The 21852-nt window shown below is 41.1% G+C and overlaps 1 protein-coding gene across 11 annotated transcripts in view; it reads right to left on the bottom strand.

The window, feature by feature from the left end:
* Positions 1 to 21852, bottom strand: part of TCAIM (T cell activation inhibitor, mitochondrial) — a 67194-nt gene extending 45342 nt beyond the window's left edge. Inside the window, exons 1-5 of one of the 11 annotated variants that reach the window (XM_055280868.2) lie at positions 21153 to 21544; positions 20040 to 20085; positions 5257 to 5329; positions 2186 to 2321; positions 232 to 1845 (exon numbers count right to left, since the gene is read on the bottom strand). In XM_055280868.2, coding sequence (XP_055136843.1) covers positions 1798 to 1845; positions 2186 to 2321; positions 5257 to 5329; positions 20040 to 20043 — 261 coding nt within the window. In that variant the 5' untranslated portion in view covers positions 20044 to 20085; positions 21153 to 21544 and the 3' untranslated portion in view covers positions 232 to 1797. Of the gene's footprint in view, positions 1 to 231; positions 1846 to 2185; positions 2322 to 5256; positions 5330 to 20039; positions 20086 to 21152; positions 21545 to 21668 lie in introns of those variants that run through there. The other 10 variants (XM_055280841.2, XM_055280814.2, XM_063611203.1 and 7 more) reach the window with 10 other exon arrangements.

A 21852-nucleotide genomic window follows, 5' to 3' on the forward strand; every position in this document is an offset into this window, starting at 1 on the left:
AAAGGAGAAGCCATATCTGGGATATCTGGGAAAAGGATGCTCTAAGCAGAGGCAGCAGCTAGGGCAAGGGCTTGACACAAAGGAGGAGTCAATAAATACAAGTTTAAAGATAACATGAAAATGTAAACTTATCAGAACCATTAAACTCTAGGCACATTGTGTCAGGGGTCCCCAAGACCACTCTCAGGTTCAATGATTTACTAGAAGGATTCACAGAACTCACACAAGCTGTTTTATTCACCATTATGGTTTATTACAACAAAAGAATGGAGATTAAAATCAGCAAAGGGAAAAGGTGCATAGAGCAGAATCAGGAGAGACCACGTGCAAGTTTCCAGTTGTCATTTCACAGTGGAGTTTTATAGACAGTGCTTAATCCCCCCAGCAATGGTGTGTGACAATACGTAAAAGTGTTGCCAACCAAGGAAGCTCATCCAAGTCTGGATGTCCAGAGTTTTACTGGGGGTCAGTCAGGTAAGCATTTAGTGCTTATGTGACTCACTTTAGCTACTCAGTCTCAGCTCCCCAAATCCCCGAGGTCAAATGAATACAGTGCAGCCCAGGGTCTTAGACACAGGAAAACAGGTATTCACTATAAATCATATTGTTAGCATAAACTATCTGGCATGGTCTAAGGCCTCAGGCAAACAGAAACATTCCTATCAGGTGGGATATTCCAGGGGCTCAGAGCTCATTTCCCAGTAGCCAGTCAAAGGTCAGCACTAAGGTCAGACCTTTCTCTGGAATGTGCAAGGTTTAAGCAACCCAAGCTTGCTGAGTTAACCCTTTACCACACGTAGAAGTTTTTGTTGTTTGTTTTTTAAATTTAGGAGATGAGGTCTCACTATGTTGCCCAGGCTTGAATTCCTGGGCTCAAGTAATCCTCCTGCCTCAGCCTCCCTAGTAGCTGGGACTACAGGTGTGTCACCATGCCCTGCTGCATACAGAAGTCTTAATTTAAGTCTTAATTTAAAAAAATACATTGGTAGAATAACATTAAAGTATTACTAAGCTTGATTTTTCTATACATTTTGAATTTAAAAACTTTATTAATGCATCCCCAAGGTAATGAATATTTTTCTGTTGATTCAATTTACTGGTAACTTTGAAAAGTTCTGACTTTGACTAGCCAACATATGTATCAAATATCATAATCAGAATATTTTCCTAGAAGCAAAAAAGCAAAATAGATTTTCCATTGCAAGTAGAAAAAAATAATAATGTTCTAAGTTTCAAGATTTCAAGTTCCTTTTCATATTAAACTAGATATCAGTGTTAATGAAAATAGAAGGAACCAATGAAGTAATTCCAAAGCACGTGGCTTTGTAATATATAGTAGTCCCTTGGTATCCACGGGAGATTGGTTCCAGGACCTCCTGTGGATACCGAAATCTGCAAATGCTCAAGTCTCTCATATAAAATAGTGTAGTAGTTGCAAATAACCTATGTATATCCTCCCATATACTTTAAGTCATTTCTAGATTACTTATAATACCTAATATAATGTAAGTGCTATGTAAGTAGTTGTTATCCTGTGTTGTTCAGGGAATAATGACAAGAAAGAGAAGTCTGTTCATGTGTAGTACAGATGTATTTTTTTCCCCTAATATTTTCAGTCTGAGGTTGGTTGAATCCATGGATGTAAAACCCATGGATATGAAGGACTGACTGTATTTTCTAATGTTAAAATATATGGACTGTCTTAACTACATCTACCATAAGTCATTTTTCATATCAGTTTGTATTCCTGGAGCACACATTAACTGGTGTTGTAGGGGAGTGGTCCAGCAGCATGCATCATAAGGAAAAATCACTAGAGCATTGAAAACTCTTCCATGTATCATCCTTTAAAAAAAAAAAGAGAGAGAGATTGATCATGATAATAGAGGTCTCAAGTTTTCTTTCAAATCCTTAACTGTACTTCAAAAATTGGTACCAAAAACATGATTACTAGTACTCTAAAGAGTTTAAATGACAGCTTTATCGCCTGCACAAAACAATGACAGCTTTCATAAAAAAAGCTCTATTTTCAATTTTCAGTATCTACATTTCAAATTAGTTCAAAGCATTGATTATATCACCACAACAGAATAATCCACATTTATAGAACTCTATGTATTATATTGTATCAAAGGTAAATAAGCAGAAATGTACACTAATGGTTTAAAAATAAATAAATGTTTACCCTTTCTATGGGGTGCTGTCCAAAGAAATCTGGATGTACTGCAAAATAGAAAGGCCTCAAGGCATTGACTGCTTCAGCTCCTGATAAAGCTCTTGAATAGGGAAACCAATGTGGAAATATCTTCTCTAGACATAACCTTTTAAAAAGATGTAGACTGGTTATTCATTGAGGCACTCTCACACACACAAATCCTCAATGTATAAAGTGACAATAAAACTAAACATACTATGCACAGCAGAAACAAGATAGATATTTTGTGGTTTTCTGAAATCTATTAGTTTTACAAGCGGTGAGTACCACGTGTTTTCTAAAACAGTGGTTATAAATTTTTCTGGTGCAAAATGAGAAATATTAAATAATATTACAATTTCCCCTCAATACTCCACTTTGAAATTCAGCTGACTTCACTGCAAATGATAACAATTTTCTTTATAAGTTTCTTATTCAGATCAAAAAATCTTAATATCCAAAAGTGTAATTCTTTCTATATATATCTCTCTCTATATCTATCTCTTTCTCTCTTTCTTTCTTTCAGACAGAGTCTTGCTTTGTTGCCCAGGCTGGAGTGCAGCGGTGCGATCTCCGGGGGTCAAGTGATCCTCCCACCTTACCCTCCCAAGTAGCTGGGACTACAGGCATGTGTCACCACACCCAACTAGTTCTTTTGCTGATCTCAAACTGCTGGCCTCAAGCAATACTCCCGCCTTACCCTCCCAAAGCAATGGGATTACAGTCATAAGCCACCATGCCTGGCTCAATTTCTTCTTTATAGTAGCAAACATTTTGATAATTATTATACTTAAAAAGAGATACAGATGTCTTTTAGTTCATTCCCTCATTATTAGCATGCTAAAATTATACTAGTTGGATAACTTGATATTCTCATTCTTTTTTTTTGAGACGGAATCTTGCTCTGTTGCCCAGGCTGGAGTGCAGTGGTGGCACGATCTTGGCTCACTGCATGCAATCTTCTGCCTCTCGGGTTCAAGTGACTCTCCTGCCTGAGCCTCCCGAGTAGCTGGGACTACAGGCATGTGCCACTACTGCTGATTAATTTTTTTTTTTTGTATTTTTAGTAGAGACAGGGTCTTACCATGTTAGTCAGGCTGGTCTCAAACTCCTGACCTCAGGTAATCCACCCGCCTCAGCCTCCCAAAGTACTGGGATTGCAGGCATGAGCCACCACACCCGGCCGTGATATTCTCATTCTTAAGTTTTGTAACCCACCTGGGAGTGTTTTTTAAAAGTACAGTGTTTAAATCCAAACGAAATTATTTGCAGTTTTTTGAAAGCACTTCCACAACACCTGTTTTTAAATGTTATAATTTACCTTTTCCATCCTAAGCTTTTTTTTTTGAGACAGAGTCTCACTGTTGCCCAGGCTGGAGTGCAGTGGCACGATCTTGGCTCAACCTCTGTCCCCTGGGTTCAAGCAATTCTCCTGCCTCAGCCTTGCAAGTAGCTGGTATTACAGGTGCATGCCACTGTGCCCAGTTAATTTTTGCATTTTTAGTAGATATGGGGTTTCACCATGTTGGCCCGGCCGGTCTTGAACTCCTGACCTCAAAGGATCTGCCCGCCTCGGCCTCCCAAAAGTGCTGGGATTACAGGCGTGAGCCACTGTGCCTGGCCCAACCTAAGCTTTTTATAATGAAGTCTCTAAACATTGCACATGCTTTTGTTCTCTTACATTAGGTGTGCCAAGTCTTTAGAAAAGTTTTATGTTTTTAAAATGGTAGAGATTGTGGAATCATTTCTGGTGATTTTTAAACAATCTGGAGACCACCAACCTATTTGCAGATTATCTTTTGTTTCTCCCATATATTTGAACCTTCTACAAAGTCAATATATGGATTTGTACATCAAAGATTAGAACAGGAGTTTAAAGTAAAGGAAACAATCAGCCAGGATAAATATGAGCTAGTCTAAGTAAACCACAGTGGCAACTCCACTTATCCCTCTGAGCTTCCGTTCTCATTTCCCAACGTCTGACATACACTTAGCTCTCCTGCCAGCTGCTCAAATTTTACATATCTAAAAAAGGAGTACGAGTCATTATTGTCTTTCTAAATTCAGCCTGGTTACAGAAGGCCAGGGAGCAGTTAGCAACTCAATCCAGGATTATCTTCCTTATTTTTGTTATTGTGGTACCACCTTTCTCAATGTTGCAAAGCACAAAACCCAAATTAGTTCACTACCCCACTCGCTATCAGTTAGTAAAGTCTTCTCACTTTACAATGTTCAATGAAATCATTCCTTCTTTCCACTTTCTCTGCTATCAATTATCATCACTACAAAACTGGACTGTACAGCCTCATAATTAGTCTACTCTGCTGTCCGTTTCTCTAACCATATTGGGTATCACCAACAGATTAACTTTCTTAAAATCCCACCACCACTGTATTCCTTACTCAAACAGCTTTGGTGGTGCCCTAATTCCTGCAGAATAAATCCACTCCTCAGTCTGGTATTTGAAACCCTCTTTCATTGTTTCCCCATCTATCTTTCCAACTTGATCTCCAATCACTCATTATAGAAACCCTCAGTTCCAGCTCCCAAGAATCTTCCTCATTCTCCCCTTTCTGTCCTTCATAATTTCTAAGCCCTGACGCATCCTCCCTGACCTGCATTTTTATCTATCCAAATTGAACAATTACTGCACACCTGCCATGCGCCAGGAGGCATTGTATCTATTCCCCCAGAACCTTCCCTTTTGTATTCTCATTAGTCTCTCCCTCTTTTAAACTCTAAAGAAAAGAAACTGTGTGCCCTAGATGCTTGAAACATAATACCATAAAGTGAATTGTGTTAAGAGGAAACTTGATCTGTTTTTCCTTTTAAGCTTTTCACACCTAACTATTCCGAAGCACAGTATTCTTTTCACCTTCTACTCTGAATATACTCTTGGAGGACCTGTCTTCTCATATAAATTTTCTTTCCTTTTTTGTTCCAGCTTTCCACCATAATATAACTTCAGAATTGGAAAAATAATAACAAACTGAAATAAACCAAATGCATAACAGACCTCCCCCCGCCACAATACTAATTACAGATTGGACCACGATGCTTACCTCCTCATAGGTCTCAGGTGGCAAAACATTTCTGAATATATATGTACGTCAACTTCCAGGCATCCATTAATTGCTTAAAAGTTAAGCAGATATCACAAATGAACAAGTAGAATTTTAAATGTAAAACACATTATGATTTATATTATCACCCCAAAATATGAAATACTTAGTTATTAATCTTATAAAATATGTATAAAATCTAGACAAGGAAAACTACAAACTCAGATGAAGGAAATAGGAAGACTAAATAAATGGAGAGATACTCCATGTTCATGGATAGGAAGACTCAATATTGTCAAGATGTCATTCTTCCCAACTTGATCTATAGATTCAATGAAATTCCAATCAAAATCCCAGCAAGTTAGTTTGTGGATACTGACAAATGGATTCTAAAGTTTATAAAGAGAGGCAAAAGACCCAGAGAGTAGCCAACTCAATAAGGAAGGAGAACAAAGGTGGAAAAATGATACTTTATTTCAAGACTTACTCTAAAGCTACAGTAATCAAGACAGTGTGGTGTTGCTGAAAGAATGAATAGATCCATGGAACAGAATAGAGAGCCCAGAAATAGATTCATACAAATAAAGTCAACTAATCTTTGGCAAAGGAACAAAGGCAATCCAGTGGAGCAAAGATAGCTTGTTCAACAAATGACACTAAAACAATCATACATCCACATGGGAGAAAATTAACCTGGACACAGACCTTACATTTTTCACAAAAATTAACTCAAAATGGGTCATAGACCTAAATATAAAATGCTGTAAAACTCCTAGAAGATAACAAAAGAGAAAATCTAGATGACCTTGGGGATAGAAATGACTATTTAGTTATAACACCAAAGGCACTATCCAGTTTAACTGGTAAAGCTGGACTTCAGTAAAACTGAAAAATTCTGCTCTGGGAAAGACAATGTCAAGAGAATGAGAAGAAAAGCCACACACTTGGAGAAAATATTTGCAAAAGACACATTTGATAACAAACTATTATCCAAAATATACAAAGAACTCCTAAAGCTTAACAATGAGAAAACAAGCAACCCAATTAAAAATGGGCAAAAAACCTTAACAGACACCTCACCAAGAAGACATACAGATGGCAAATAAGCATATGAAATGTGGTTCAACATCATGTGTTGTCAGACAACTGCAAATTAAAACAGTGAGATGCCACTGCAAATCTATTAGAACGGCCAAAATCCACAACATTGACAACACCTGCTGGTAAGGATGTGCAGCAACAGCAACTCTCATTCGCTGCTAGTGGGAAGTGAGAATGCAAACAGGTGCAGCCACTTTGGAAGACAGTATGGCAATTTCTTACAAAACTAAACATACTCTTACCATACTACACAGCAGTAGTAGTCCTTGGTAATTTACAAAACAAACTGAAAACTATGTCCACACAAAAACTAGCACACAGGTGTTTATAGAGGCTTTATTTATAACTGCTAAAACTTGGAAGCAACCAAGATGTCCTTCAGTAAGTAAATGGATAAACTGTGGTACATCCAGACAATTGCATATTATTCAGGCTAAAAAAAAGTCAGGAAGGAAACTTAACTGGATACTACTAAGTTAAAGAAGTCGGCCAGGCACAGTGGCTCACGCCTGTAATCCCAGCACTTTGGGAGGCCGAGGCAGGCAGATCACCTGAGATCAGGAGTTTGAGACCAGCCTGACCAACACGGTAAAACCCTGTCTCTACTAAAAATACAAAAATTAGCCGGGTGTGGTGGTGGGCGCCTGTAATCCCAGCTACTTGCGAGGCTGAGGCAGGAGAATTGCTTGAACCCAGGAGTCAGAGGGTTGCAGTGAGTCGAGATCACGCCTTTGCACTCCAGTATGGTCAACACGAGCAAAAACTCTGTCTCAAAAAAAAAAAAAAGTCAATCTGAAAAGGCTGTATACTGTATGATTCCAAGCATATGAATTCCAAGCAGTCTGGGAAAGGCAAAAAGTCTGAAGACAGTATAAAAAGATCTGTGGTTGCCACGGGTTAATCGATAGGGAGCAATGAACAGGCATAGCTCAGAGGACTTTTAGGGCAGTGAAACTATTCTGTATGAATGATACTACAATGGTGGAAGCATCATTTGTCAACATTTGTCAAAATCCTTAGAATGGACACCACCAAGTGAACCCTCAGGTAAAACATGGACTTTGGGTGATAAGGATGTGTCAATGTAGATTGACTGTAATAAATATACCATTTTGGTGTGGATGCTGACAGTGAGGGAGGTTATGCATGAGTAGGGATGGAAGTATATGAAACTCTCTTTACTTTCTGCTAAATTTTGCTGTGAACCTAAAATTGCTCTGAAAATTAAAGTCTATTTTTAAAACAAGCTAGGGAGATAAAAGTGGGGGAAAGGATTTGAATTACATGAACTTTTCCAATAATTTAGATCTTTAGCAAGATATTCGAATATACTATGGTCTCCATATCAACTGACAAATGATTTTTAAAATCCTATGAGCAGTACCTTATTAAAGTCTTGCAAGGCCCTATTATTCACATAATAACCATCAGGTAAAAAAATTCTTTTTTTCCCTATGTAATTGAGCTCTGAGCTTTTTCTGTTTTCCATTATTCCATTCTTGTGGAGAGCTGCTGAGTAGCACGTTCTCTCAAAACAATCACCACATGGCTAAAGTCCTATTCTGTCACATCTTAAGCACCAAAATGTCTTATATATATAATATATATATACACATACATATATGTAACTTTATAATACATATATAACTAACATAATATATACATAACATATATATTAGTGAAGTGGTCAATATATGTGAAGAAATCTAATGAAGCATAACTGTTATTAATAGAATCATAGAAAATTTTAAATGAAAAATCAGGAATTATCTTTTTTAAAAGTACATTCTTAAACAAAAATAGATACTTCAATTTATTTCCAGGTTGACTGATGTGGCAAGAGTTTCTTGGAGACAGAATGCATTTATAGGTATCCATTTAAATATTAAAAAGGTGGGTTGGGCGCAGTGGCTCACGCCTGTAATCCCAGCACTTTGGGAGGCTGAGGTGGGAGGATCACCTGAGGTCAGGAGTTCGAGACCAGCCTGGCCAACATGGCGAAACCCCATCTCTACAAAAAATACAAAAATTAGGCAGGTGTGGTAGCAGGACCCTGTAATCCCAGCTACTTGGGAGGTTGAGGCAGCAGAATCACTTGAACCCGGGAGGTGGAGGTTGGAGTGAGCCGAGATCATGCCACTGCACTCCAGCCTGGGCAATAGAGTGAGACTCTGTCTCAAAAATAAATAAATAAAATAAAATAAAATAAAATAATATTTAAAAAGGTGATTTTATTTAACCATGCACATTGATATTTTGTTTGAGACAAATACAAAGATACAGAAAATACTTCTGCCACTTCAAAGATTTCTGAGATCAAATGGAGATACAATGAGGAAAAAAAAAAAAACCATGTGGGGCTAGATGCAGAGGCTCATGCCTCATGCATGTCCTCCTGCTCTCTGCTCCATAAGAAAGATCCACTTACGACCTTGGGTCCCCAGCACTTTGGGAGGCCGAGGCAGGTGGATCAACTGAGGTCAGGAGTTCGAGACCAGCCTGGCCAACATGGAGAAACCCTGTCTCTACCCAAAGCACAAAAATTAGCCGGCCATGGTGGTGTGTGCCTGTAGTCCCAGCTACAGGCAGAATCGCTTGAACCCGGGAGGCAGATGTTGCAGTGAGCCGAGATCGCACCATTGCACTGCCTGGGCGAGAGAGTGAGAGACTCCATCTCAAAAACAACAACAACAATAAAAAACACAAAAAAACATTTGGACTATTTGAAGGTTCAATGTTACCTGTGAGGGACTAAATTCTCACCCAAACTTCATCATAAGATGAACAAAATAACCTAGATTTAGTTAAGACAGCACAAGTGCCAGACTCCAAGCTTGCAAAGAAAAAAAGACCAGAAAAATATGCAATCTGTAACAATGGCTACCTCTAGGTGGTAGGATATTAAATGTTTTCATTTTGCTTCTTATTTTCTATATTATTTACAACAAACATGTGAAATATGTTCTTAAAAAAATCATCTGCATATGATGGTCCCCACTTGTAATCCCAGTAATTCGGGAGGCTGCAGCAGGAGTATTGCTTCAGGCCAGGAGTTCAACCAGCCTCTGGGCAACATGGTGAGACCCTGTCTCTAAAAAACAAAAAAGTAGCTAGGTAGTGTTGTTTGTCTGTAGCCTCAGCTACTCAGAAAGCTAAGGTAAGATGGCTTGACTCTGGGAAGTGCAGACTACAGTGAGCTGCAATCGTGCAGAGCAAGACCCCTGCTCAAAAAAAAAAAAAAAAAAAAGAAAATGAAAAAGAAGGAAGTGGGGCTTTTGGGAGGTAATTGTCAGGCCTCTGAGCCCAAGCCTGCACATACACATCCAGATGGCCTGAAGTAACTGAAGAATCACAAAAGAAGTGAAAATGACTGGTTCTTGCCTTAACTGATGACATTACCTTGTGAAACTTCTTCTCCTGGCTCAGAAGCTCCCCCACTGAGCACCTTGTGACCCTTGCCCGTGACCGCAAGAGAACAACCCCCTTCGACTGTAATTTTTCACTACCTACCCAAATCCTATAAAACTGCCCCACCCCTAACTCCCTTTGCTGACTCTCTTTTTGGACTAGGCCTGCCTGCACCCAGGTGATTTAAAAAGCTTCATTGCTCACACAAAGCCTGTTTGGTAGTCTTTTCACACGGACGCACATGACATTTGGTGCTGTGACTCGGATCGGGGGATCTCCCTTGGGAGATCAATCCCCTGTCCTCCTGGTCTTTGCTCTGTAAGAAAGATCCACCTATGACCTCAGGTTCTCAGACCAACCAGCCCAAGGAACATCTCACCAATTTTAAATCGGGTAAGTGGCCTCTTTTTACTCTCTTTTCCAACCTCTCTCACTATCCCTCAACTTCCTTCTCCTTTCAATTTTGGTGCCACCCTTCAGTCTCTCCCTTCACTTAATTTCAGTTCCTTTCCCTTTCTGGTAGAGACAGAGGAAACGCATTTTATCCGTGAACCCAAAACTCCGGCACCAGACACAGACTTGGGAAGACAGTCTTCCCTTGGTGTGTAATCACTGCAGGGACGCCTGCCTGATTATTCACCTACATTTCAGAGGTGTGTGATCACCACGGGGACACCTGCCTCGATCCTTCACCTTGGGGCAAGCACCACCTCCCCTGGGGGGTAAGTACCCCCCTGTCTCTGTGTCTCTACCCTCTCTTTTCTCTAGGCTTGCCTCCTTCACTATGGGCAACATTCCACCCTCCATCCCTCCTTCTCCCTTAGCCTGTGTTCTCAAGAACTTAAAACCTCTTCAACTCACACCTAATCTAAAACCTAAACGCCTTATTTTCTTCTGCAATACCGTTTGACAATAGTTCCAAGTAGCCAGAAAACGGCACTTTCAATTTATCCATCCTACAAGATCTAGATAATTCTTGTCGTAAAATGGGCAAATGGTCTGAGATGCCTGATGTCCAGGCATTCTTTTACACATCGGTCCCTTCCTAATCTCTGCTCCCAATGTGACTCATCCCAAAGCTTTCTTCTTTCTCTCCTGTCTGTTCCTTCAGTCTCCACCCCAAGCTCTGAGTCCTTTAAATCCTCCTTTTCTATGGACCCATCTGACCTCTCCCCTCCTCCCCTGGCTGCTCGTCGCTAGGCCGAGCCAGGTCCCAATTCTTCCCTAGCTCCACTCCCCAACCCTATAATCCTTCTATCACCTCCCCTCCTCACCCCTTGTCTAGCTTACAGTTTCGTTCCATGACTAGCCCTCCCCCACCTGCCCAACAATTTCCTCTTAAAGAGGTGGCTGGAGCTAAAGGCACAGTCAAGGTTAATGCTCCTTTTTCTCTAACAGACCTTTCCCAAATCAGTTAGCATTTAGGCTTTTTCATCAAATATAAAAACCCAGCTCAGTTCATGGCTCATTTAGCAGCAACCTTTAGACGCTTTACTGCCCTAGACCCAGAGGGGCCAGAAGGCCATCTTATTCTCAATATGCATTTTATTACCCAATCCGCTCCCGACATTAGAAAAAGCTCCAAAAATTAAATTCTGGCCCTCAAACCCCACAACAGGACTTAATTAACCTTGCCTTCAAGGTGTACAATAATAGAGAAGAGTTGCAATTACTTGCCTCTGCTGTGAGAGAAACCCCAGCCACATCTCCAGCATACAAGAACTTCAAAACACCTAAGCCACAGTGGTCAGGCATTCCTTCAGGACCTCCTCCCCCAGGATCTTGCTTCAAGTGCTGGAAATCTGGCCACTGGGCCAAGGAATGCCTGCAGCCCAGGATTCCTCCTAAGCCATGCCCCATCTGTGTGGGACCCCACTGGAAATCGGACTGCCCAACTTGCCCGGGAACCACTCCCAGAGCCCCTGGAACTCTGGCCCAAGGCTCTCTGACTCCTTCCCAGATCTTCTCAGCTTAGTGGCTGAAGACTGACGCTGCCTGATCACCTTGGAAGCCTCCTGGACCATCACAGACACTTTGGGTAACTCTTACAGTGGAGGGTAAGTCCATCCCCTTCTTAATACAGAGGCTACCCACTCCACATTACCTTCTTTTCAAGGGCCTGTTTCCCTTGCCTCCATAACTGCTGTGGGTATTGACAGCCAGGCTTCTAAACCTCTTAAAACTCCCCAACTCTGGTGCCAACTTGGACAATATTCTTTTATGCACTCCTTTTTAGTTATCCCCACCTGCCCAGTTCCCTTATTAGGTCGAGGCATTTTAACTAAATTATCTGCTTCCCTGACTATTCCTACGCTACAGCCACAACTCATTGCCGCCCTTTTCCCCAGTTCAAAGCCTCCTTCACATCCTCCCCTTGTGTCTCCCCACTTTAATCCACAAGTATAGGACACGTCTACTCCCTCCTTGGCGACCAATCATGCACCCCCTTACCATCCCATTAAAAACTAATCACTCTTACCCTGCTTAAGGCCAATATCCCATCCCACAGCATACTTTAAAAGGATTAAAGACTGTTATCACTCGCCTGTTACAGCATGGCCTTTTAAAGCCTATAAACTCTCCTTACAATTCCATTTTACCTGTCCAAAAACCGGACAAGTCTTACAGGTTAGTTCAGGATCTGTGCCTTATCAGCCAAATTGTTTTGCCTAACCACCCCATGGTGCCAAACCCATATACTCTCCTATCCTCAATACCTCTCTCCACCACCCATTACTCTGTTCTGGATCTCAAAACATGCTTTTTCCACTATTCCCCTGCACTCCTCATCCCAGCCCCTCTTTGCTTTTACCTGGACTGACCCTGACATCCATCAGTCTCAGCAACCTACCTGGGCTGCCACAAGCCTTCAGGGACAGCCCCCATTACTTCAGTCAAACCCTTTCTCATAATTTACTCTCTTTCTGTCCATCTACTTCGCATCTAATTATTTTGACGACCTTCTACTATATAGCCCCTCCTACAAATCTTCCCAACAGGACATCCTCCTACTCCTCCAACATCTATTATCAAAAGGATAGCTCGTGATGTCCTCCAAAGCCCAAATTTCTTCCTCATCCATTACCTATCTTGGCATAATTCTTCATAAAAAACACGTGCTCTCCCTGGTGATCGTGTATGGCTAATCTCCAAAACCCCAACTCCTTCTACAAAACAACAACTCCTTTCCTTCCTAGGCATGGTTAGGTACTTCCGCCTTTGGATACCTAGTTTTACCATCCTGACTAAACCATTATATAAACTCACAAAAGGAAACCTAGCTGACACCATAAATCCTAAATCCTTTCCCCACTCCCCTTTCCATTCCTTAAAAAAACAGCCCTAAAGCTGCTCCCATACTAGCTCTCCCTAACTCATCTCAACCCTTTTCATTACACACAGCCGAAGTACAGGGCTGTGTGGTCAGAATTCTTACACAAGAGCCAGGACTGCGCCCTGCAGCCTTTCTGTCCAAACAACTTGACCTTACTGTTTTAGCCTAGACCTCATGTCTGCACGCAGCGGCTGCTGCTGCTCTAATACTTATAGAGGCCCTCAAAATCACAAACTATGCTCAACTCACTCCCTACAATTCTCATAACTTCCACGTAGGTTACAAGCCGCTAGCTTGCCTCTTAGAACCTCTCATTTCCTTTCCACTGTGGAAATCTATCCTCAAGGAAATCACTTCTCAAGTGTTCCATCTGCTATTCTACTACTCCGCAGGGATTGTTCAGGCCCCTTCCCTTCCCTACACATCAAGCTCAGGGATTTGCCCCTGCCCAGGACTGGCAAACTGACTTTACTCACATGCCCCAAGTCAGGAAACTAAAATACCTCTTGGTCTGGGTAGACACTTTCACTGGATGGGTACAGGCCTTTCCTACAGGGTCTGAGAAGGCCACCGCGGTCATTTCTTCCCTTCTGTCAGACACAATTCCTCGGTTTGGCCTTCCCACCCCTATACGGTCCGATAATGGACCGGCCTTTACTAGTCAAATCACCCAAGCAGTTTCTCAGGCTCTTAGTATTCAGTGGAATCTTCATACCCTTTACTGTCCTCAATCTTCAGAAAAGGTAAAACGGACTAATGGTCTTTTAAAAACACACCTCACCAAGCTCAGCCTCCAACTTAAAAAGGACTGGACAATACTTTTACCACTTGCCTTTCTCAGAATTCGGGCCTGTCCTCGGGATGCTACAGGGTACAGCCCATTTGAGCTCCCATATGGATGCTCCTTTTTATTAGGCCCCAGTCTCATTCCAGACACCAGCCCAACTTGGACTGTACCCCAAAAACTTGTCATCCCTACTATCTTCTGTCTAGTCATACTCCTATTCACCATTCTCAACTACTCATAAATGCCCCGCCCTTGTTTACACTGCCAGTTTACACTTTTCCTTCAAACCATCATAACTGATATCTTCTGGTTTTACCTCAAACCACATCCTTAAGTCTCTTAAAGTGGATAGATGATCTTTGCTGACAGGGTACACTCCAATACTTTCACCGTGATGAAGTCCTATTCTTTACTTTTATACTCACTCTTATTCTTGTTCCCATTCTTATGCCACCCTCTACCTCTCCCCAGCTATCTCCACCACACTATCAATCTCACTCACTCTCTCCTAGCCATTTCTAATTCTTCTTTAACAAACAATTGCTGGCTTTGTATTTCTCTTTCCTCCAAAATCACGGAGGACTCGTACTTAGTTACTGTTAAAAAAAGGGGACTCTATGAAATGAAGAGTATTGTTTTTACCTAAATCAATCTGGCCTGGTGTATGACAACATAAAAAAACTCAAGGATAGAGCCCAAAAACTCGCCAACCAAGCAAGTAATTATGCTGAACCCCCTTGGGCACTCTCTAATTGGATGTCCTGGGTCCTCCCAATTCTTAGTCTTTTAATACCTATTTTTCTCCTTCTCTTATTTGGACCTTGTGTCTTCGGTTTAGTTTCTCAATTCATACAAAACCGTATCCGGGCCATCACCAATCATTCTATACCACAAATGCTCCCTCTAACAACCCCACAATATCACCTCTTAACACAAAATCTTCCTTCAGCTTAATCTCTCCCACTCTAGGTTCCCACACCACCCCAATCCTGCTCCAAGCAGCCCTGAGAAACATCGCCCATTATCTTTCCATACCACCCCCCAGAATTTTCACCGCCCCAACACTTTACCACTATTTTATTTTTCTTATTAATGTAAGAAGACAGGAATGTCAGGTCTCTGAGCCCAAGCCTGCATGTATACATCCAGGTGGCCTGAAGTAACTGAAGAATCACAAAAGAAGTGAAAATGGCCGGTTCCTGCTCTGATGACAATACCTTGTGGAATTCCTTCTCCTGGCTCAGAAGCTCCCCCACTGAGCACCTTGTGACCCCTGCCCCTGCCCGTAAGAGAACAACCCCATTTGACTGTAATTTTCCCCACTACCTACCCAAATCCTATAAAACTACCCCACCCCTAACTCCCTTTGCTGACTCTCTTTTCGGACTCAGCCTGCCTGCACCCAGGTGATTAAAAAGCTTTGTTGCTCACACCAAGCCTGTTTGGTGGTCTCTTCACATGGACGCGTGTGACAGTAATAAGGTCATTAGTGCCCTTATAAAAAGTCCTGTCCTCTGATCAAAACTATCAGAAAAAAGGAAAATTACAAAAAAGGAAAAAGAAAAAAGCCCCAGAGGGCTGTCTTGCCCCTACCATGTGAAGTTACAGCAAGACAACAAATCTGCAGACTGGATATCCCAGACTCCAGAACCGTGAGAAATTAATTTCTGTTGTTTTTAAGCTATCTGGTTTATCATAGTTTGACACAGCAGCCGAACAGACTAAGATAGTATCCTTAATGACTTTTAATCATGGAGGATAAAGTATGTTGTGTGTAAGATGGAATTATGTAGCACATTTTAGAAGCATTCCTGAGGCTCAGTATGGTGGCTCATCCCTGTAATCATAGCCCTTTGGGAGGTGAAAATGGGCAGGAGTTCAAGACCAGCCTGGCCAACATGGCAAAACCCCATCTCTGCTAAAAATACAAAAATTAGCTGAGTGTGGTGACACACGCCTGTAATTCCAGCTACTTGGGAGGCTGAGGCCTGAGAATTGCTTGAGCCTGGGAGGTGGAGTTTGCAGTGAGCTGAGATTGCACCACTGCACTCCAGCCGGGGCGATGGAGTGAGACTCTCAAAAAAAAAAAAAAAGCATTTCCATCAAAAATAATCAAAGCAAAATAAAATTTGTGTAAAGTACAGGGTCTTTAGTTATCCAGAAAAATAAATTCATCCACTAGTCCCTTTGTAATCATAGAGTATAACTAAACTACTACTGAGAAATGACTAATAAAGGACATTAGCACTTGGAAATGTGACAATAGATTTTCCCAACAAAAATAAAATGTTATCAAATACAAATCTAAACACTAAATCACGGTTTCCAGATTTAGAGAGCATTAAAAAAAAATGACAGGTCCAGAATTAGGTGTTTCCTATCTGCTTATTTTGTGAGCAAGCTATTTCCTAAAAAAGTTTACATTTCAGTAGAGTAATAGAATTACAATCTAGGCCTCTGCTGTCTAAAACAGTAGGCAGCCACTAGCCACATGTAGCTATTGAGCACTTGAAATGGTTAGTCTAAATAGAGTTGTGTTAAGCTTAACGTACCCATTGGATTTAAAAGATTAAGTACAAAGAATGGAAAGTATCTCAGTAATAATTTTTCATATTGGTTATGTGTTGAAATTATAATTAAAATTAATTTACTTTTAAAAAGTAAAACATCTAGTTTTTAGAGAATTTTAAATTATATCCGAGGCTTACATTCTGTTTTTATTGGACTGTGCTGATCTAATCACTTTAAGTGAATGTGACTGTCAAAGTAGGTAGTTTGCACAATGGTTAGGAAATAGAGGCTAGGGAGCCTGAGATCTGTATTCAAATCTTGACATCTTCAGTGACTGTGTGAGCAAGGGCAAGTTACGTTACCTTCTGGAGTCTGTTTCCTCATCTCTTAAATAACACAGATGGTTAAGAAAAGTCTGTTGTAACACCAAAACATTTCTTTTTTTTTGAGACAGAGTCTCGCTCTGTCGCCCACGCTGTAGTGCAGTGGCATGATCTCAGCTCACTGTGACCTCTGCCTCCCAGGTTCAAGCGATTATTGTGCCTCAGCTTCCCGAGTAGCTAGGATTACAGTCACCTGCCACCACGCCCAGCTAATTTTTGTAGTTTTAGTAGAGATGGGGCTTCTCCATGTTGGCCAGGCTGGTCTTGAACTCCTGACCTCAGCTGATACTCCTTCCTTGGCCTCCCAAAGTGCTGAGATTACAAGCCTGAGCCACTGTGTCCAGCCTCAAAACGTTTATTTAATGTGAATCAGCTTATGTGCAATTGGTCAATAGGGGAAAGACATATACGCATTTTACCCCCAACATATTACTGATTTGAAGTGATCAGAGGTAGGCTTTCTACAATTAAAAAAAAAAAGGCTTTAGTGGTATGTAAAGACCTTAAGGAAAAAAAAAATCTCCTGGTAGTTCTTTCTTTTGGTTTAAGAAGCAGATGTTTAGTGGGTTCATGTCTGGCTACATTTTCCACTTCATCAAACCATCTGGCAGTGTGCTAGGATAAACGAAAAAGCTAGAGATTTCCAAGTTTTTTTTTTTAAATTTGATTGATAAATAAAGCTACTCCTAGATTAGAATGTTAATCTTGATGAAACTGGTCTAGATTTAATTGTACTAGTATGTTTATTAGGGTTAGGGTTTTTGTTAGGGCTCTTATAAAATTTTGTTCAATTTTGAGTGGTGTGTGTTTTTTCTCCACAAACTGTTACTTTTGCTTATTGTTTGGCAGCATGTCAGGATTTCCAGGAATGCAAGTATGGCATTACAGCAGAAACATGTGGATATATATAAACATTCTGTCCCCACTCCAAACTGCCTTTTAATTCTGAATCTTAAGTTTTCATTAACCGAGAGAATACTTTGAGCTAACACAACGCTAATCTGCTAGACAGGAGTACAATTTAGTCAATGAAATTAGTGAATATTTTATTGACTTTTGTCTTTATTTTATAAAAAAGAAAAATTACAATTCTAATACTAGTAATAAAGAATATGAAATGAAATACAAATGAGAAAACATTATCTATATTGATATTTGGTCTGTATCTGATGCTCACTGAACTGAAGTTACCTGGACAGCACATTTAAGATAAAATGGTGGAAAGACACAGACAAAATGCTAGAAATATTCAATAAGACTTTTCTAAAAGGTGAAATCTAATTTAGAACCTAAAAATGATGTTTAAGCGCTCTGGATGTGGAATCCCACATCTGACTTTGTATACGTGTTTTCAGGGGTACATCACTTAATGAAAGTAGGGGCTATCTTTTTCATAGAACTTTTGTGAAGCTTAAGTAAAATAATATGCATAAGAGATTTAGCCACATTTAGTAAATACAAAATTCATTAAAGTTGCAACTATTATTATGTCAGTGTATTAAAAAATGGCATAATTCTTTTTTCCACCTAGTGTTGGATAACAGATTGCTCAAACATACAGTTCAATACAACATTTTATTTGAAAACAAATTTTGAAAAACTTTGTTGAAAAACTCAGAATTATCACAATAAGGAGTCAATGTTTGAAGGTCTTAAAAAACACAAGGTAGTAGGCAATTTTACCAAGGCTACATACAGTTCAAAAAGTACAAATGAATAATCTAATTTCACAAATTTTTCTCTAGAAAAATACTTTTAATTCATCAGTATTAAAAAATAGCTAGCTGTTTATATTTTTACCATTTGAAGACAAAGGTAGCACTTGCTAACCAATAAAAACACAAGTTTTGATGGAAGTAGCATTTCTCTCTTCAAAATAAAAACCTAAAGTGAGTATAATAAAGTTATCTTGTGCTGTGGGAATTGTCTTTTTATGAATTAATACTGACTTTTTAAAGACAGTGTTCTGGGGCATGGAGAAACAATGAGAGAGCAATAGGGGAGAAATGAGAGGGAATGTGACTTTTCCTTTTTCCAACAATTCTCTCTCCCACAATGGTAGCCAATTCATATTTCTAGAGGAAAATGCCTATATACATAAAAATATATTCAGTTAATAATTCTGCTATCCATTCAAAAAAATTATTGCTCTAAGATGATCACTTCCTATACAAATCATTGGAAAAAATTAAAAATATATTTTCCGGTTCTGTTTAAGAATGAACAACCGAGTCCTCTGAGTCTTTTGAGTATTTCCTATAAGCTCTTTTGTAAGAATGGGCTCTGACGACTAAGTGACAGATAAGGATCCAGTTTTGGAAAAGAGGAAAGGGACAGGGTAGGAAGGAGAGAAATAACTCTTAGGTCAGTGGTTTTCAAAGCAGCAACGGCATCCGTGAGAAATGCAAATTATCAGGTCCCATCCTAGTCCTGCAGAATCAGAAACTGGGTGGGATCCAGGAATCTGTTTTAACACACTCTCAGGGATTCTGATGCACACTTAGGTTTGAGAACCACTGTATTAGGGAATCCTGATTCTATCACCAAAGAGGATTCTGGGGCATCTGTTAATGTTTAAGCTTTAATTCTTTAAAAATAATTATTTAATACAAACTTGGATCTTTAGCTACCCAATTTATGCTAAAAATCAAAGGAGGATTTCAAGTTTTTGCTTGAGATTAGTTCTTTGTTTCCTGTATGGTTTATGTACTTTTCCGATTAAAAAAACAAAATTCTAAGTAGAGACAATGTCCAGCAGGTTGGCAGGCATGGCTGCTTGCCTCTTCATAATGCCGAGATCTTGGGTTAGTCTTCAACCTTGTAAGAATAGAACCCAATTTTATCACTTCAAGACAGAAATACGCGGGCCGTGGGAAAGCTAAACTAGAAGGCCTGATAACTAGAATGTCAATCTGTAAATTTACTTTGAGATTATAACTGCTAAGACAACTAGAAGATTCAGATCTAATGTTCTTTCTCTTTCAGGACTAGCTACACAGAAAATCCAATTACTCAGCTGACTGAAGACACATTGCTTCAGAGTAGAGTTGGGTGCTCTCACTCAGACACTAGCTCCAAAAGTCTGGGACATCCACATCAACTGCAGGCTTCTCGTCTTCAGACAAATTCTTACATAGGTGGTTCCTGTCCATACTGCACTTAGCCCGCTATAACTCCACTTGGAAAATGCTATAAAGTAACTATAAAGAGGTTGCACTGTCTTATCAGACCTGGGAGGCATACTGAGTCTTTAACTCACCCATTCATCACCACTTACGGGCCAGGTCCTGCGTAAAGCATTGGGACTAGAAAAATATTAAGACAATTCTAACATGAGAAAGACTTTTAGAGGGAGGGGGGGAGTGTAAAAACAGACACAAGCAGATAACTATAAAACAACGCAGTAAATGCAATAATACAAACATGCACAGAGTATGAGAAACTCCCAGATGCTACACTTAGAATGGGGCAGGGAGCGCTCAGGAAGGTCTTCTCTAAGGAAATGGTGCCTTTCCTGCAAGAGGGCAGAGGACCGGGAAGGATACAATTTATTTACACACCATTGTAAATGACTACTTTAATCTACTTAATAGTAATATTAGCTTCTGTTTCATAAAATGAAAATTTCTAATTTTACCTAAAATCTTTTCTGAGGCATTAAATCTGTGCAGCTTCAAACCAAATTTGGTGGAAAGATACGTAAATCGGTGAAAAATCCAAATTATGTAACAGTACACGAAAAATGGTTTTGTTTTGCTTACATTCAACTAACACCGAAAGAATAACAGTGTGTGCCAAATAGAGCTCCCAGGATTGAGCTTTGACCATTTGGCACAACTTTTATTTGAAAGTAATTTATTTTAACAAAATTGGTATCATGCCACTCTCATTTGAACTGTGACTTCCCTTAGTGACTATCTTGTAAGGTTTCTGAAAGCAGTTTGCTATATCAAGGAGGGATAAAAGCGGTAATTTTCACGGCTTTTCAGCTGAATATGTACTTAGAGTAGGGGAAAACGGCAAAGAAAAAGAGCAAAAGCAGGAAATGCCATTAGATAAATTAGCCTAGATTCTGTAGCTTCCTTTTCTAAATCTCTTGCTATATGAGATTTAGTACGTAACAATTTCCCGTAAATCAAAGACCTCGGTAAAATATAAGTCGGAAACAATAAAACCTAAATCATCTTTGCGTTCTCATTTCAAAGCGAATTAAAATGTAGATGCGATGCGGATACTTCGGCCCCTGGCACTGCCTCAATTCAAAAGTTAGCATGTTGCGCTAAGGCGGCTCTGAGCACTCCCCTCCGACCCCGCTTCCCCCCAGACAGGAGCATGAATGCACCACCGGAGCCCCTCCCCTCTTGCTCCTTACAGTTCTGGCAAGGGTCCGACGCGAGGGCTTTGTCCGACCAGTTCCACCTCCCACCCAGTACACCAGGAGGGAGGACAATCGCTCCGCCCGCAGGGCTGTTCGGCCGCGCATGCGCACTGGGGCGTCAGCCGGCCAACCAGCGCGCGACGCACGGCCAGGCGCTCCCACCTGCCCTCGCCCCACTGGGCGACAGTCTCTGACGGGCTCCTATCCGCAGTGCTCTCTGAGCCCCCAACCCTGAATTCTCAGCTGGGCCCTCCCGGTTCCACCTGCCCCCAACACCCTGCCAGCTCCGGTGGGAGCAGAGCGCTCGAGGCAAGCCCCGGCGGGGGGACGGGCTGCAGGTAACGCCCTGGTTGGCTAGAGCGTGCCAGGCCTTCCCCCTACGGCGCCTGCGCACAGCCAAGGCGTGGATTCAACCTTCCGCGGTGCCCTGCCTCTAGCTGACGTCAGCACCCTGGTGACTGCTGCACCTTCCCCGCGCGCTTTGAGGCCCCCGTCCCTCCGCCTTCTTACCGGCCGCCTTGAGGGGTCTCTGCGCGCTCGGCTGAAAGCTTTAGGAGGCGCGAGCGAGCACTCAGACTAGGCCGGAGGCACTCGGAAAATGATGGGCCGGCAGGTGGTGGGTCCTGACCCAAGGGCCTGCAGGGAACGGAGAAGGGCAACCGAGCACGCGCTGGATCTTGGGGAAGAAGGGGAA

Source organism: Symphalangus syndactylus, chromosome 1 (assembly GCF_028878055.3).
Source record: "Symphalangus syndactylus isolate Jambi chromosome 1, NHGRI_mSymSyn1-v2.1_pri, whole genome shotgun sequence".
Taxonomy (NCBI): Eukaryota; Metazoa; Chordata; class Mammalia; order Primates; family Hylobatidae; genus Symphalangus; species Symphalangus syndactylus.